At 36.1% G+C, this 17,359-nt stretch overlaps 1 protein-coding gene across 1 annotated transcript in view; it reads left to right on the top strand.

Moving 5' to 3' along the window:
* Positions 1 to 17,359, top strand: part of CENPP (centromere protein P) — a 218,758-nt gene that overhangs the window by 48,615 nt on the left and 152,784 nt on the right. Inside the window, exon 5 of the mRNA XM_032477409.1 lies at positions 12,635 to 12,731. Coding sequence (XP_032333300.1) covers positions 12,635 to 12,731 — 97 coding nt within the window. The remainder of the gene's footprint in view (positions 1 to 12,634; positions 12,732 to 17,359) is intronic.

The raw sequence follows: 17,359 nt of genomic DNA on the forward strand, positions 1-17,359 counted from the left end.
GTAGGAGGGTTCCCTTTTCTCCACACCCTCTCCAGCACTTATTGTTTGTAGACATTTTGATGATGGCCATTCTATTGGTATGAGGTGGAGGTATCCACTTTTATAGCATGGTCAGGGAAGGCTTCATTGAAAGGGTAACATATGAGTATGTCAGGGAGCTAGCCTTGCCTAAGTATACCTTGCTGGTTATCAACTCTAGGTAATCTCTAAATATGAATCATATTTTGCCTTCTATTATAATCACTTAGTATGTGTATCTTATCCTTAGTGTGAATTATAAATATGTGATGACAAGGACAGTGTACCTTCATATAATACATTTTTTTTAAACTAATAACTAATACCAAAGAATTAGGAAAGATATTTAAACCCTGGGAGCTCTTCCTTTATCTGCAAAGTGAAGAATCTGGATAAAATTATTTGCAAGTCTCTGTGCCATTCCAAAAGTTTAATATGTTTATGAATCAAAGAATAAAAATATTTTGGAGAAATGATGGAACTTATTGGGATTGGAATGATAGAGCCATTAGAAGATCATTCGTGACCTTGCTCTCCCCTTTACAACATGGAATGATTGATAATATTTAGGGAATGCTTCTCAACAAAACTGCATCTACAAAGCAATGTTCCTCTGGGCCACCCACTCTGCATGGAATTACTTCATCTGACAAATTGCTTATTGTTTTATATTACTTGTGGCATAGATTCCTAAATTCCTTCAGTAAGTATACATGCCCACCACTATTTACAATACACTCAACTGATCTATTTACAAGGATTCTTCAAGAATGAATTCTGTGTGCCAAATGCTTTCTTCAGTTTTATTGTTAATGCACTCTTTTTTTCCCCTCCAAAATAAAGAACACAGAAAAGCATAAAAAGTGATAACTAGAAGGCATTTTGGATAAAAGCACTCCTCAGAGTAATCATTGTACATGTAATCATTGTAAGCTGAATGATTATTATATACACATACTTATTTTTCATATGTCTGAGGCAATTTTAGGCCATTTTCCAAGAATCACAACTTAATTAATCCTCATACTGACTTCCACAAGAGCCCTCATGGAGTTATGATTCCAAGTTCTAACAGGCTCACCAAGATGAGCTTCAAAGTGGCTTCAGAAAGCCATTTACTCAGTTATCCTGAGCTGCCTCAAATTAGTCACCTTCACAGAAAGATAACTGTAGCTTCCCTGAAGACCAGTCTGGTCAGATCCGTCTGAAAAGCACTTCCAGTGAGTTCATCAACTCAAGGTTATAGGACCATTTGGTTGAGAAACCAGGTACTGAGAAAATAAATCTCACCACTGCTGTTCATATATTCTGTGGTAGTCTTTTTCCTCTCTACAGGAACCCACAGCTTGCATGTGAAATAAACAGCTATGCTCATATGTATGTACTACCTGGCTAATGTCTAGAAGTTAATAATAAATGCATGAGAACCTATTTTAATAGGTTTTTTTAATTATTTGACTGTGGTAAGGCCAACAGTTCAGGAAGATGACTGCCATTGAAAAGATAGTTTGTTACTCATGGTTCCCAAGTGGAGGGGCACGCCGTGTCACCAGGGGCCACATGGAGATGCACTGGAGTAGGTCAGGAGACAGAGGTAGATGGGGAAACTGGTCAAGAACCTTTAGTGCAATTTCAGAGGGAAGAAACAGGTGAGTCAGGGTGAGGAGGCTTAGGTTGGCTAGTTAGAATAATGTCAGTAGCCTCTAGGTCACAGGGACTGTCTCTAGATGTCTGGTACCTAGCCCCAGGCAAGTGGACACAGGAATAGCAAATACAAAGAAGGTGGTTGAGATATGGGCTCTGGATTGGTTGGATTGTATTAGAAAAGCACACTCAGGAACAAGTTGTTTACTGTCTCCAGAAATGGGCTAACCTTGAGAGGGACAGTTCTTTCAGCATTAGCAAGTTGCCAGATATCAAAGCGTTGGAAAATAGAAAAAGAAAGACATGATTAATACAGGGCCCTTTCTGAGTCCTTTTAAAATTCAAGGCATAGATGTCAGTGAAACTAACAGAGTTTTGTAACTTTGAACATTCTCTCCTCTGTAAAAGCAACATGAAAACTGGCCAAAACCATCAGAATCAAATTTTTTTGGAACTCTAGAAATAAACCAAAGGTAGAGAACATTTATTTAGGAAAAGCAACAGAATCTTGATAAGAAGAATGACCTTTGTGGCCTTAATATTTTTTATTTGTTTGTTTATTAGAAGATCTGTATCCTGAATGCTTTTGTTTATAATTGAAGTATAGCCAGTTACAATGTGTCAGTTTCTGGTGTATAGCATAATGACGCCAGTCTTGCATGTTATATACATATATTCATTTTCATATTCTTTTTCATTAAAGGTTATTATAAGATATTGAGTATAGTTCCCTGTGCTATACAGTAGAAATTAATTTTTTAATCTATTTTTATATATAGTGGTTAATATTTGCAAATCTCAAACACCCAAGTTTATCCCTTTCAATCCCTGTCTCCCTGGTAACCATAAGATTGTTTCCTATGTCTGTGAGTCTATTTCTGTTTTGTAGATGAGTTCATTAGTGTCCTCTTTTTTCTTTTTTTCCCTTTTTTTTAGATTCCATATATAAGTGGTATCATATAGTATTTGTCTTTCTTTGTCTGCCTTACTTCACATAGAATGATGATCTCCAAGTCCATCCATGTTGCTGCATGGCATTTTATGCTTTTTTATGGCTAAGTAGTATTCCCTTAGATAAATATACCACAACTTCTTTATCCAGTCATCTCCTGATGGACATTTAGGTTGTTTCCATCTCTTGGCTATGGTATATATGCTGTTACCAACATTGGAGTGCATGTATCATTTTGAATTAGAGTCCCCCCAGATATACAACCAGGAGTGGAATTGCTAGATTATGTGTTGAGTCAATTTTTAGTTTTTTGAGGAATCTCCATACTGTTTTCCATAAAGGCTCCACCAAACTACATTCCTACAAACAGTGTAGGAGGGTTACCTTTTCTCCACATCCTCTCCAGTATTTATCATTTGTGGACTTTTGACTGATGGCCATTCTGACTGGTGTGAAGTGATACCTCATTGTAGTTTTGATTTGCATTTCCCTGCTAATTAGTGATATTGAACATTTTTTATGTGCCTGTTGGCCATTTGTATGTCTTTGAAGAATTTAGGTCATCTGATTTTTGGATTGGGTTGTTTGTTTGCTTTTGTTATTAAGTTTTATGAGCTGTTAAGTTTATGAGCTGTTATTCTGGAAATTAAGCCTTTGTCACTCACATAATTTGCAAGTATTTTCTCCCATTCTGTAGGTTGTCATTCTATTTTGCTTATGGTTTTCTTTGCAATGCAAAAGCTTGTAAGTTTAATTAGGCCCCATTTGTCTATTTTTGCTTTTATTTCTATTGCCTGGGTAGACTGCCCTAGGAGAGTGTTGCTAAGATTTATGCCAGAGAATGTTTTGTCAATGTTTTCTTCTAGGACGTTTATTGTGCCTTGTCTTGTATTTAAGTCTTTAAGCCATTTTAAGTTAATTTTTCTGTATGGTGTGAAGGAGTATTCTAACTTCATTGATTTGCATGCTGCTATCCAATTTTTCCAACAAGGCTTTCTGAAGAGACTGTCTTTTCTCCATTTTATATTCTTGCCTCCTTTGTCAAAGATTAATTGACCAAAAGTTTGTGGATTTATTTATAGGCTCTCTATTCTGTTCCATTGATCCATATGTCTGGTTTTAGGCCAATACCATGCTGTTTTGATTACTGTAGCTCTGTAGATTTGGCTGACACCTGGGAGGGTTATTCTTCCAATTTTATTCTCTTACTTCTGTATATCTTTGGCAATTCTGGGTCTTTCGTGATTCCATATAAATTTTAGGATTATTTGTTCTAGTTATGTGAAAAATGTCATGGGTAATTTGTAGGAATTGCATTAAATCTGCTTTGGGAATTATGGCCATTTTAACACTATTAATTCTTCCAATCTAAGAACATGGGATATCTTTACATTTCTTTAGGTCTTCTTTAATTTCCTTTATCAACGTTTTGTAGTTATCCAGATATAAGTCATGTCATTGGTCAGATTTATTCCTAAGTATTTTATTGTTTTTGGTGCAATTTTAAAAGGGATTGTTTCTTTACTTTCCTTTTCTGATATTTCATGTTTAGTGTAAACAAATGCAACTGATTTCTGTATGTTAGTCTTGTATCCTACACCCTTGCTAAATTCTTTTATCAGCTTTAGTAGTTTTTGTGTGGAGCTTTTAGGGATATCTATATATAATATCATGTCATCCGCATATAGTGACAGTATTACTTCTTCTCTTCCAATTTGGATCCCTTTTATTTCTTTTTCTTGTCTGATTGCTGTGGCTAGGACTTCCAAAACTATTTGAATACAAGTGATAAGAGGAAGCATCCTTGTCTTGTTGCAGATTTTAGACGGAAGGCTTTCCGTTTTTCACTGTTGAGTGTTATGCTGACTTTGGTTTTGTCATGAATAGCTTTCTTTATGTTGAGATATGTTCCCTCTGTACCCACTTTGGTAAGAGTTTTAATCATAAGTAGGTGTTGAATTTTATCAAATGCTTTTTCTGCATCTATTGGGACGATCATGTGATTTTGTCCTTTCTTTTGTTCATGCGGTGTATAACATTGATTATTTGCGTATGTTGACTCATTCTTGTGTCCCTTGAGTGAATCCAACTTGATCACAGTGGATGATCTTTTTTTATGTGTTGTTTGATTCTGTTTGCTAATGTTTTGTTGACAGTGTTTGCATCTATGTTCATCAACGATATTGGCCTGTAATTTTCTTTTTTGGTAGTGTCTTTGTCTGGTTTTGGTATCAGGGTGATGGCAGCTTGTGAGTTTGGGAGTGTTTTCTCCTCTTCAGTCTTTTGTAAGAGTTTGAGAAGGATTGGTATAAGTTCTTTTTTGTATGTTTGATAGAATTCCACAGTGAAGCCATCTAGTCCTGGCCTTTTGCTTGCAGGGAGGTTTATATTGCTGATTCTATTTCACTTCTAGTGATTGGTCTGTTCAAGTGGTCTATTTCCTGTTGATTCAGTCTTGGTGGACTGTGTTTCTAGAAACTTGTCCCTTTCTTCTAGGTTGTCCAGTTTCTTGCTGTATAGTTGTTTATAGTACTCTCTTATGGTTTTTTGTATTTTTGTAGTATTGGTTGTAATTTCTCCATTTTCCTTGCTTGTCTTGTTTATTTGTATCATCTCTCTTTTCTATTTTGTGATCTTGGCTGGAGGTTTGTTGACTTTATTTTACTCTTTCAAAAAGCCAGCTGTTGCTTTGACTGATTTTTTTCTATTTTTTAAAAATCTCTATTTTATTTATATCTTCCCTGATCTTTATTATTTGTTTCCTTCTGCTGACTTTAGTGTTTGTTTGCTCTTCTTTTTCTAGTTCTGTTAGGTGTTAGGTTGTTTGAGATTGTTCTTGGTTTTTGAGGAAGGGCTGTATGGCTATGAACTTCCCTCTTAGGACTGCTTTTACTGCATCCTGTAGATTTTGTGTGGTTGTGTTTTTATTGTCATTTGTCTCAAAATGTTTTTTAATTTCTTCCTTGATTTCATCATTGACCCATGGGGTTTTTAAGTAGCATGTTGTTTAGTCTCCATGCCATTGTTTTTGTCTCATTTGTTTGTCTGTGGATGATTTCTAGTTGCATGGCATTGTAGTCAGAAAAGATGCTTGAAATAACTTCTATCCTCTTAAATTTGTTGAGGCTTCTTTTGTGCCCAAGTATGTGATACATCTAAGAGAATGTTCCATGTGCACTTGAAAAGAATGTATAGTGTGTTTTATGGGGGATGTAATGTCCTAAAAATATCAACCAAGTCCAGTTGTTCTGTTGTGTCGTTTAGTATCTCCATTGCCTAACTTGATTTTCTGTCTGGAAGATCTGCCCAGTGATGTTAATGGGGTGTTAAAGTTTCCTACTATGATTGTGTTCAATCAGTTCCTCCCTTTATGTCTGTTAGTATTTGCTTTATATATTTAGGTGCTCCTACATTGGATGTGTATATATGTTAGTAAGTGTAATATCTTCATTTTGTATTGCTCCTTTAATCATTATATAGTGTCCTTTTTTTTAATCTTTCTTTATGGCCTTTGTCTTAAAGACTATTTTTGTCTGATATGAGTATTGCTACTCCTACTTTCTTGTCATTTCCATTTGCATTAAATGTCTTTTTTCCATCCTCTCATTTTCAATCTTTGTGCGTCCTTCACCCTAAAGTGGGCCTCTTCTATGCAGCATATTGTAGGCTCTTGTTTTATTATCCAACCTGCCACTTTATGTCTTTTGATGGGAGCATTTAGTCCATTGACATTTATAGTTCTTATTGATAGATGTGTGTTTATTGCCGTTTTGAACTTAGTTTTCTAGTTGATTTGGTTGTTCCTCTTTGTTCCTTTTTCTTTTTGTGATGTGATAATTTTCTTTTATATTATCTTGGTTTCTTTTTGGTTTTTGTGACTCTGTTGTATGTTTTTGATTTGTGGTTATCCTGTTTTTCAAGTATATTAACTCATTACTGAATCTGTTTTCTTTAAACTGATAGTCATATAAGCTCAAACACATCCTAAAAAGAATTTTAAAAAAGAGAGAAAAAGAATCTGTATTTTCTTGCTCCCCTCTCTGACCTTTAATGATTTTCATGTCCTCTTTTACATCTTCATGTTTTTTCATGTTTATTGCAACTCATTGTAGTTATTGCATTTTCAATTATTGTTTTCTCCTTTCTATAGCTTCCTGCTTCTTTTCTATTTAGAGTAGACCTTTCAATATTTCTTTTTACATAGGTTTAGTATGCTGAATTCTTCCAGTTTTTGCTTGTCTGTGAAATTCTTTATCTCTCCTTCTATTATAATGGATAGTCTTGCTGGATAGAGTATACTAGGTTGCAGCTTTTTCTCATTCAGGACTTTGATTATATCTTGCCACTCCCTTCTGGCCTGAAATGTTTGTGTTAAGAAATCAGCTGAAAGCCTTATGGGGGTTCCTTTGTAACTAACTTTTGTTTTCCTCTTGCTGCCTTTAGAATCACTTCTTTATTTTTAACTTTGACCATCTTAATTATAATATGTCTTGGTATAGGTCTGTTTGGGTTCATCTTGTTTGGGATCCTCTGTGCTTCCTGTACTTGGATATCTGATTCCTTGGGAAGTTTTCGGTCATGGTTTCTTCAGATACCTTTCAATCACCCTTTCTTCTCCTTCTGGGACCCCTATTATGCATAGGTTTGCATGCTTTATATTATCCCATAGGTTCTTTATTTTGCTTTCATTAGTTTTCACTTGCTTTTCTGTCTGCTGTTCTGATTGGGTGATTTCTGTTATTGTGTCTTATAAGTCACTTATTCGTTCCTCTGCATTATCTAATCTGCTTTTGACTGCCTTTTGTCCAGCTCTTATCTCAGCCATTGAATTTTCTGATTTTAATTGACTCCTCTTTACAGTTTCTATTTCCCTTTTACAGTTTTCTGCATTTCTGTAGGCTTTTGTGTTGAGTTTTAAGAGTTCTTTCTCTATTCTGGGTACTGGATCATTATGTTTTGCAAATGCCACTGTATAGTTTTTGTTCTTATTCTCTTGATAATGTTTTATGATGCACAGAATTTTAAAGTTTTATAAAGTGTCCATTTATATTTTTTATGTTTATGATTTTGTCATATTTAAAAACTGTAGCCAAATCCAAGGTCAAATATTTGCCTCTGTGTTTTCTTTTGAGAGTTTTATAGTCTTAGCTTTTATATTTAGATCTTTGATTCATTTTGTGTTTAGAACATATGGTGTGAATTAAGGGTGCCACGTCATTCTTTTGCATGTGGATACCTGATAGTCCCTGTGTCAGTTTTTGAAAGAGACTGTTCTTACCCCCATTGGATGGATCTGGCATCCTTGTTAAAAATCAGTTGACTTATTTTATTTCTAGGGTCTCAGTTCTATTCCATTGATCCACATGCTTATGCTTTTGTTTATTGCCAGCAGTGTCAGTTGCCTGATGTGGAATATGGGACATAGCTCCTCTTTGGCATGAGGGTTCTTTTCTGCATGGCTTCCCTCTTCTTGTCTTTTTTTTAAACTGCATCAGAAATTTTATTGCCTAATTTTTGAAAACTTTTGCTATTGAGTAAGAAACCACAAAAGAAACTTTATTAATATTATGTCCAGTGTACTAAATTGCGTGGTTTTGAACACTGAGTTTTTTTTTTTTCTATTGTGATATAGTTGACATATAACATTAGTTTCAGGTGTACAACATGATGACTCAGTATATGTATATGTTGTGAAATGATTATCACAATTACTGTATTTAACATTTGTAACCGCATGCAGTTATATCTTTTCTTTCAGATGAGAACTTTTAACATTTACACTTCTAGCAACTTTCAAATATACAATACGGTATTATTAACTACAGTCATCATGCTGTACATTACATCCCCATGACTTACTTATGTTATACATGGGAATTGGTACCTTTTGACCACCTTCACCCATTTTGCACACCTCACACCCTCTACCTCTGGTAACCACCATTGGGTTCTCTGTATCTATGAGTTTGTTTTTTGTTTGTGTTTTAGATTCCACATATAAGTGAAATCATACAGTGTTTGTCTTTTTGTCTCTGTCTCTGTAGCATAATTCCCTCAGCATCCAGCCATGTTTTTGCAAATGTCAGTATTTCTTTCTTTATATGGATAAATAGTATTCCATTGGATAGATGGATGGATGGATAGATAGGTATAGATATACATCTGTGTGTGTATCTGTCTATCTTGAAGGAAATTAAAACTGCTATTCTAGTGAACACATAAATAAGAAAGCAAAACAGTCCTCATGCTCATTTGGAGATAGATTTAGTGGCTAGAAAATCCAGCCAGCCATAACATTCCCTTATGCCCAAGCCTAATCTCGATTAAGACCCGAACTTTCCTCAATTCTATTAAAGATGAAAACGGTGAGGAAGCTGCAGAAGAAAAGCTTGAAGCTAGCGGAGAGAAACCATCTTCATAACATAGAAGTGCAAGGTAAAGCTGCAAGCGCTGATACACAAGCTGCAGCAAGTTATCCAGAAGATCTAGATTCATGAAGGTGGCTACACTGAACAACAGATTTTCAATGTGGACGAAGCAGCCTTATGTTAGAGGAAGGCACCACCTGGGATTTCCGTGGCTAGAGAGGAGAGGTCAAACCTGGCTTCAAAGGACAGGCTGACTCTCTCATTAGGTGCTAATGCCACTGGTGACTTCATGCTGCAGCCAATACTCATTTACCATTCCAAAATTCCTAGGACCCCCTTAGGACTTATGCTACATCTATTCTGCCTGTGCTCTATAAATAGAACAACAAAGCCTGGATGAAAGCATATCTGTTTACAACACAATTTACTAAATATTTTAAGCCCACTATTGAGACCAACTACTTAGGAAAAGAGATTCTTTTCCAAAATTACTGCTCATTGACAATGCAGTTCTGATGGAGATGTACAATGAGATTAATATTGTTTTCCTGCCTACTAACACAGCATTAATTCTGCAGCCCATGAATTAAGAAGTCACTTCAACTTTGAAGTATTATTATTTAAGAAATATATTCTGTAAAGCTGTAGCTGCCATAGGTAGTGAATTCTTATGGGTGTGGACAAAAGTCAATTGAAAACCTGGAAAGGATTCAGCATTCTAGATGCCATTAAAAACATTCTTGATTCATGGGATGAGGTGAAAATATCAGCATTACCAGGAGTTTGTAAAGAGTTGATTCCAACTCTCATGGATGACTCTAGGGGGTTCAAAACTTCATTGGAGGAACTAACTGCAGATGTGGTAGAATTAGCAAGAGACCTAGAGTTAGAAGTGGAGTCTGAAGATGTGACTGAATTGCTGCAATCTGTGATAAAACTTTAATGGATGAGAAGTTGCTTCTCATGGATGAGGAAAAGAAATTGGTTTCCTGAGATGGAATCTGCTCCTAGTGAAGATGCTGTGAAGATTGTTGAAATGATAACATAGGGTTTAGTATATGACATAAACCAAGTTGATAAAGCATTGGAAGGGTTTGAGAGGATTGACTCCAGTTTGAAAGAAGTTCTGTGGGTAAAATGGAATAGGATTGTGTGGTACAGAGAAATCTTTCATGAAAGGAAGAGTCAATTGATGCAGCAAACTTCACTGTTGTCTTGCTTTAAGAATAAGGGTGGTGGTACCCTAACTTTTAGCAGCCACCCCCCGATCAGTCAGCATCTATCAACTTCGAAGCAAGACCCTCCACCAGCAAAAAAGACTACGACTCGCTGAATGCTCAGATGATGGATAGCATTTTTTAACAATAAAGTAATTTTTTTACTTGTGAATTTTTTTCCTCTTTATTGTACATATTAGATCATTTTAATATTCAGGAGTCCTCAATCAGACATGGACTGATTGGGTCCAAATAGATAACAAATGTATTTATATTTTCTAGAAACTAATTTTTAAGCTGAAATATAGTTGGCATATAATATTATGTTAGTTTCAGGTGTATTAACATAGTGATTTGATATTTGCATACATTATGAAATAATCACCATGTAAGTCTAGTAACCATCCATTCCCATACAAAGTTATTACAACATTATTGACCATATTTCTTATGCTATGTATTACATCCCTGTGGCTTATTTATTTTATAACTGGAAGTTTGTACTCTTTAATCCCCCTCACCTCATTCTCCCCCACTGTGAAGTCTTTTTAAATTAAGATATGTACCTTTATTTTAAAGACATAATGCTATAGTGATCCTTGGCCTTTTTAAAAAAATCTGATTGTTTTGAAGTTTTTTGCTGTTGAGTTGTATGTGTTCTTTATATATTTTGGTTATTAATGCCTTTCAGATATATGATTACAAATATTTTACCCCGTTTGCTAGCTTGCCTTTTCATTTTGTTGATGGTTATTTTGTTGATGGTTTCCTTTGCTGTGTAGAAACTTTTTAGTGTGATGTAGTCCTTTGTTTATTTTTGCTTTGTTGCCTTAGCTTTTGGTGTCAAATCCAAAAAAAAAAAAAAAAAAAAAAAATCCAGAAAACCAGTCTTCACTTTTCTCATCTTGCATGGCCTCTGGCCTCTGCTGACTAGAAGGAGCATTCTATTCCTGGGCCTTTTTTTTTTACTTGCAGTCTGCTCTGGTGTCCAGATTGGGATATATAGGAGGTAAAAATAAACCTTGTGGAACTCACTACCTGGGCCTCCCTTAATTTCTGAATTCTCTCCCCGTTCTGTCTTCCTCTGTCCACATTTCAGAATCTTCCAATATTTGCTTTACGTGTTATTTCCTTGGTTCTAAATTGCAGTTAATGGGGGCATTCAGGGAATGTGCCACTCTGTCGTGACTAGAATGGGAACTCTACTCCCATAATCATTTATTGACTGAATGGTTAAATGAATACATGTGTATCTTGCCTATAAGTTGCTCAGAAGCCTTTGTAGGTGTCAATATAGCAATAGGTACAGTATTAAGAGAATTAAGATAAATTCCCGTGGGAACTCATAGGCATAGGAATGAATTATTTCTAGCTATTTTGGAATAGGACATATGGTGTGGTGATGAGGCACAAAAATTCTGACACCAAGTGGGTGTCTTGTAATTCGGTTCAGTCCTGACACTACCCAGATTTAGCAGAGATCCACAGGTTAAGGACAAAGTCCTCAATAAGACTGCTCAACTTCAGATGCCAGCCCTAAGTCTCAGGGGCCTCTTGCACTTATGACCTACTGGCTATGAATTTGGGGATTCCCACAACTCCCTCAGATTGAGAAATTTGCTAAAAGGACTCAGAGAACTCACTCAAAGTGTTACACTAAAAATTATAGTTCTGTTATAAAAGTTACAACCCAGAAACAGCCAAATGGAAGCAATATATAGACCAAAGTCTAGGGGTGGGGTGGGGCGGGGTGGGAGTTGGAAGAGGAGGATAAACAGAGCTTCTCTGCCCTCTCTCCTCATGGAATCTGGGCACATCAGCCTCCTAGTGCGTCAGTGTATTCACCAACCTGGAAGTGCCACTGAGTTTTGTTGTCCAGAGGTTTTATTCGGGTTACCTTACATAGGAATCATTGATTAAATGATTGGCCATGTGATAAAACAACTCTAGCTCCCCTCTCTTCCTTGTAGGACTGATCAACCCACAATTCCAACCCTTTAATCATGTGATGGGTCTTTCTGGTAACAGCCCTCATCCTGGGGCTACCTAGGGGCCACCTCGAGTTACCACATTAGCACAAAAAAAGAACCCTTGTCACTCAGGAATTCCGAAGATTTTTGAAGCTCTGTGCTAGGAACTAGGGACAAAGGACTCTATACCACAGGTCATCAAATAAGATTTCAAGGAGAATGTGGCATTTCAGTAATATCTTGAAAGATAGCTAGAATTTAAACATTTGAAGGTGGAGAAAAGGGAATTCCAGTCTGAAGAATCACAGGGGCACATACTCAAAAGTGCAGAGTTCAATGTATAGAAATGTATCAAGTACTTTTTTAGCTTTGGTCTGAGATCTGTGAAAAGCAATAATAAGATAAAGCCTGATTGGGGTTTTCATTTAACCATATTTATTAATCTAGGGCCCTTTATTTCCACAGAGCAGAAGAAAGAAGAGATCTGTTTATGTTTTTCCGAAGCCTACACTTCTTTGTGGAGTGGTGTGAATATCGTAAGCGCACATTTAAACATTTCAAGGTACAGTCTAAAGTCTTTTAATTTAAACATATATGAAAAATGAAGGTGATATTAATTTGGGGGGTTAACGTAGCGTTCTTAAAGCTTTCAGACAACAGAAAATATTTTTATTGGCTTCTGGAATTTACAGATATTTGGAATAAATGAAGGAGGAATGCTTCTGTACAAATCAGTGAACCATTTATATTGAAAGTGTTGGAGGTGAGAGGTTCTTGTCTTGTCACAGAAAGAATTCAGAGACAAGACGCAGAGGTTAAGAAAGCAAAGCCAGGATTTCTTAAGGGACAGCTGGTACACTATCAAGGAACGAGCGGGCAGACCCAGGTGGGTGGCTGCCCTGAGTCTCCTTGGCAGGCTCGTTATGTGAGTGCAAAACTGAGTGGGCGGAATATTCATTGCTGGGGAGGGGTTTGGGGTCTTCCTTCCTGATCTTCATCCCAGCTCCTCCTTCTGAGGTGGAGAGGAGGGATTTTTCATGCTTATTTAGTCTTGATCAGAAAGTTGGATGAGGTCATAATGAACAAAAGGTTACATTCGGATGGGGGTATCGTAAGCAAAAGATTACATTTGGACAGAGGTCATAATGATCGAAAGGTTGCTTTCGGATGGTGGGGATTCCTGTCCTGTCCCACCCTTCTGACTCCAGGACACTTATCAACCCAGAAGGTATGGTTTTTATTTAAATCCGTCCAGAGGATCTTTTTCTCTTGGTCTGTCCCAGGACCCCCATTGTTCACAAATTGTGTGGTTTTCTGCTGTTTGCCCGTGTCTCCCTTTCTCTGCTCGTATCTAGCTACCTGCCTGCTCTAACAAAAGAAGTATAGTTATAGTCTTATTTATTTTATAATATACGTTTTAAAAAATGAATCTGTAAAGTACACTTGAAGTCAAATGCCAAATGCTAATGAAGATGACAAGCATAGCCGCCTTACCACGTAGCAGTGTCATCTTCACTTCCTGAGCCAGACTGTATTTTGAGCTTCTTATTTATTGTGCATTTCAAGTTTAAATATTGGAGTCTGATTCTTGTAGAGTAACACAGCACTTCTTAGGTCTGATACAAATAGATTCAAAGACATTTTTATTCTCTTTGTTTTCTGATATAGTTAGAATTATATCTGGCTGCACTGTAATCACCCAGGTTCTCCTTAGTTGGATAGCATCAAATTATGATAACAGTGATCTACACCGAAACCAGTTCTGAAAGAGTTAACGTGAATACTATCTGAAAGTTCTGGTTCCCTCAAAATCCTGAGTCATGACTGTTGCTTTTATGACTGGTGCTAACTCTTCTTTATTTTGGATTCTTTTTTATCATCATCATCATTATCATTTGCATTCTATTTGGTTAAGCTAATAAAATCTGTCGGGCATAGGACTTTCCTTTAGAAGAAACATGCCAGTACCTGTACCGTGATCCCTTGATGAGTTCTCATGATTATGTTGTTTACTTGCAGGTGCTCTTGCACCAGAACAGTCAAATAGCTCTTCTTTGGAATTGGTAAAACACAGTAATGCTTCAAGAGTAGGCTGGCAGTTACGGTAATGAATCACCTCACATGGCCACTTTTACCTATACATTAGAATGGGTAGCGGAAATGTGAGCACCAGTCCTATTTTCAAAGCTGATGTTCTTCTAGGTGCTTTTGAGGCAAGTGTAGAAGTGTAATTGGTGTGTTTTTCCTCTAGAGGATGGCGTGTTGCTATGCACTGGTCTTTTCTGCTGATAAGGTTGTTAGGATGGAGAGAAACAGTCACATTGTTGTGCAACCATCACCACTATCTATCTCCAGAACATCGTCGTGATCCCAAACTGAAACTCTGTCCCCATTAAACACTAATTTGCCATTCCTCTCCTCCTGCCAGCTCCTGGGAGTCATCATTCTGTTTTCTGTTTCTGTAAATTTGACTACTGTAAATATCTCATTTAAGCAGAATCATAAAATTTTTATTCTTTTGCCTGGCTTATTTCACTTAGCATAATGTCCTCAAGGTTCATCCATGTTGTGGCATGTGCCAGAATTTCCTTCGTTTTTAAGGCTGGATAATATTCCATTGTGTGCATTTATCACATTTTGTTTATCCATTCATCTGTTGATAGACATTTGCATTGTTTCCACCTTTTAGCTGTTGTGAATAATCCTTCTGTGGTCATTGGTGTACAATATCTGTTCAGGTTCCTGCTTTCAGTTTTTTTAAGTATATACGTGTAAGTGAAATTGCTGGATTGTGTGGTAATTCTCTGTTTAATTTTTTGAAGAACTGCATGTTCCTTCCCATAGTGGCTTGCACCATTTTACATTCCCAACAGCAATGCATGAGGTTTCCAGTTTCTTCCCGTTGTTGCCAGCATTTCTTGTTGTCTGGGGTTTTTTTTTGTTTTTGTTTTTGTTTTGTTTTGTTACAGCCAACCTATTTGGTGTGGAGTGGTGTCTCTTTCTGGTTTTGATTTGCATTTCCCTCCCTAATGATTAGTGATCTTTAGTATCTTTTCATCTGCTAATTGGCCATTTGTATGTCTTTGGAGAAATGTCTGTTCAAGTCCTTTTCCTGTTTGTTAATCGGGCGGTTTTTTTGTTGTTGTTGAGTTGTAGGCTGCTCTTTATATGTGTATATCACTCATCAAATATATAATTGACAAATATTTTCTCCTATTCAGTGAATTGTCTTTTCTTTCTCTTGATAGTGTCCTTTAATCCGTACAATTTCTAATTTTGATTAAGTCCAGTTGATCTATTTTTTTTCTTTTGTTGCCTGTGCTTTTAGTGTCATGTCTAGGAAATCAATGTCAAATTCAATGTCATAAAGTTTTTTTGTAGGTTAGCTCTTAAGTTTAACTATTTGATCCAGTTTGACTTAATATTTGTGTACATTATAAGCTAACAGTCCAACTTCATTCTTATGCATGTGGATATCCAATTTTCCTAACACCACTTGTTTAAGAGACTGTACTTTCCTTGTTGAGTGGTCTTGACACCTTTGTCAAAAATCATTTGACTATATATGCAAAGGTTTGTTTCTGGGCTCCCTTTTCTGTTCCCTTGGTCTGTAGGTCTGTCCTTATACCTGGTACCACACTTTTGATTACTTGTACCTTTGTAGTTACATTTTGAAATGAGGAAGTAGGAATCCTTCAATTGTGTTCTTCCTTTCAAATTTGTCTTGACTGTTGGGACTCCTTTGAGATTCCATATTTATTTTAGATGGTTTTTTCCGACTTTTCCTAAAATGCAATTGGGACTTTGATAGTGATTGCTTTGCATCTGTAAATCACTTTGGATAGTGTTAACATAGTAAACTATTCAGTCCTCCATTCATGAACATAGGATGTCTTTCCGTTTATGCATGTCTTCTTTAGTTTCTTTCAGGAAGATTTATAAAGGTAAAATATTTTTAACTTTAATCCTCTATTTCTTTAGTTATCAGCATCAAAAATGAAGCAATATCTATTTAAGATAATGGAGATCAGCATATTTTTACTTTCTCTCATTATTTTATTTGTGACTTAAAGGTATATAGAAGGTTGTCAGGTCTTCGGTTCATATCTTCTTCTTAGCTAGAAGTCTCAAAAATATTAAATTTTAAGATAATTCTATAATTCTTTTTACCTTTTAACCAGTGCTCTTTCCTAATTGGTATTTTATATAAAGAACTGGCTTTTAAATTTGCTTAAATTTCAGAGTCATTTTATGGTGCTTTTTCTCTTTGAGTTTAGTTATATGAAGAGCATATGTTATTATTCTGACAGCTGGAAATGTGAGGGATGTCTCCTCTGATCACTTTCCCCAGTGTTGGTTCCACCACTCAGCAATCCTTCACCAAGTTTATTTCTCCAGATGAAGTTACAATTTATTTCTATTGATTTATTCAAGATAGTGATAGTTTAAATACTCTATTTTTCCATATGAAACAGATCCCTTCAGTTTAAATGGATTTCATTTTGCACTGTTCACTGTATATTCAATTTAGATGCGCTCACTATTATGCTAGGTGCTTTGAATATATAAAGGGAATACTGGATGTGGTCACTGGGCTCAGGGAGCTTTCCATCACAGAGAAGTGAGGCACGTACACAAAATGAGTAAGCAGTATAATAGTTATGATTATCAGTTACTAAAATAAAATAAGTGAATGAGTCAGTAAGTGTTATAAGGGTAATTATGTGGCCTTAAGAGATCACAGATATTTTAATGAAAAAGTTTCATCTTAGAGTCAACCTTGACAAATGGGGAGGAAATTAAAAAACAGAAGGTCATTCTAGGTACAGAAAAAACAGAAGCAAATGAAAAAACACAGATAATATTTGTTCTGGAAATAGTATACAGAGACCAACTTGATTCTACTGTATAATTTATGTTGGAAACAATGTCGGTAATTTGTATATACATGGTTCAGACTCTTTGTTTCTAAAGCACTGATAATTTTGTATGCAACCCCAAAACTGGAGATTAAAACTTTTGAGTGACATTTGGGTGAGAGGAACGTTATTTTAGGGACTTTAATCTGGCAGCATTGTCACCGTAAATGATCACTATTAGATTGAAGATGAATTCTCATCTTTAAACATATCAGTTAATCATGGGTCTTTAGAAAATGTTGCTGAGATGCTTTCTTGTGAACCTTTGACC

Source organism: Camelus ferus, chromosome 4 (assembly GCF_009834535.1).
Source record: "Camelus ferus isolate YT-003-E chromosome 4, BCGSAC_Cfer_1.0, whole genome shotgun sequence".
NCBI lineage: Eukaryota > Metazoa > Chordata > Mammalia > Artiodactyla > Camelidae > Camelus > Camelus ferus.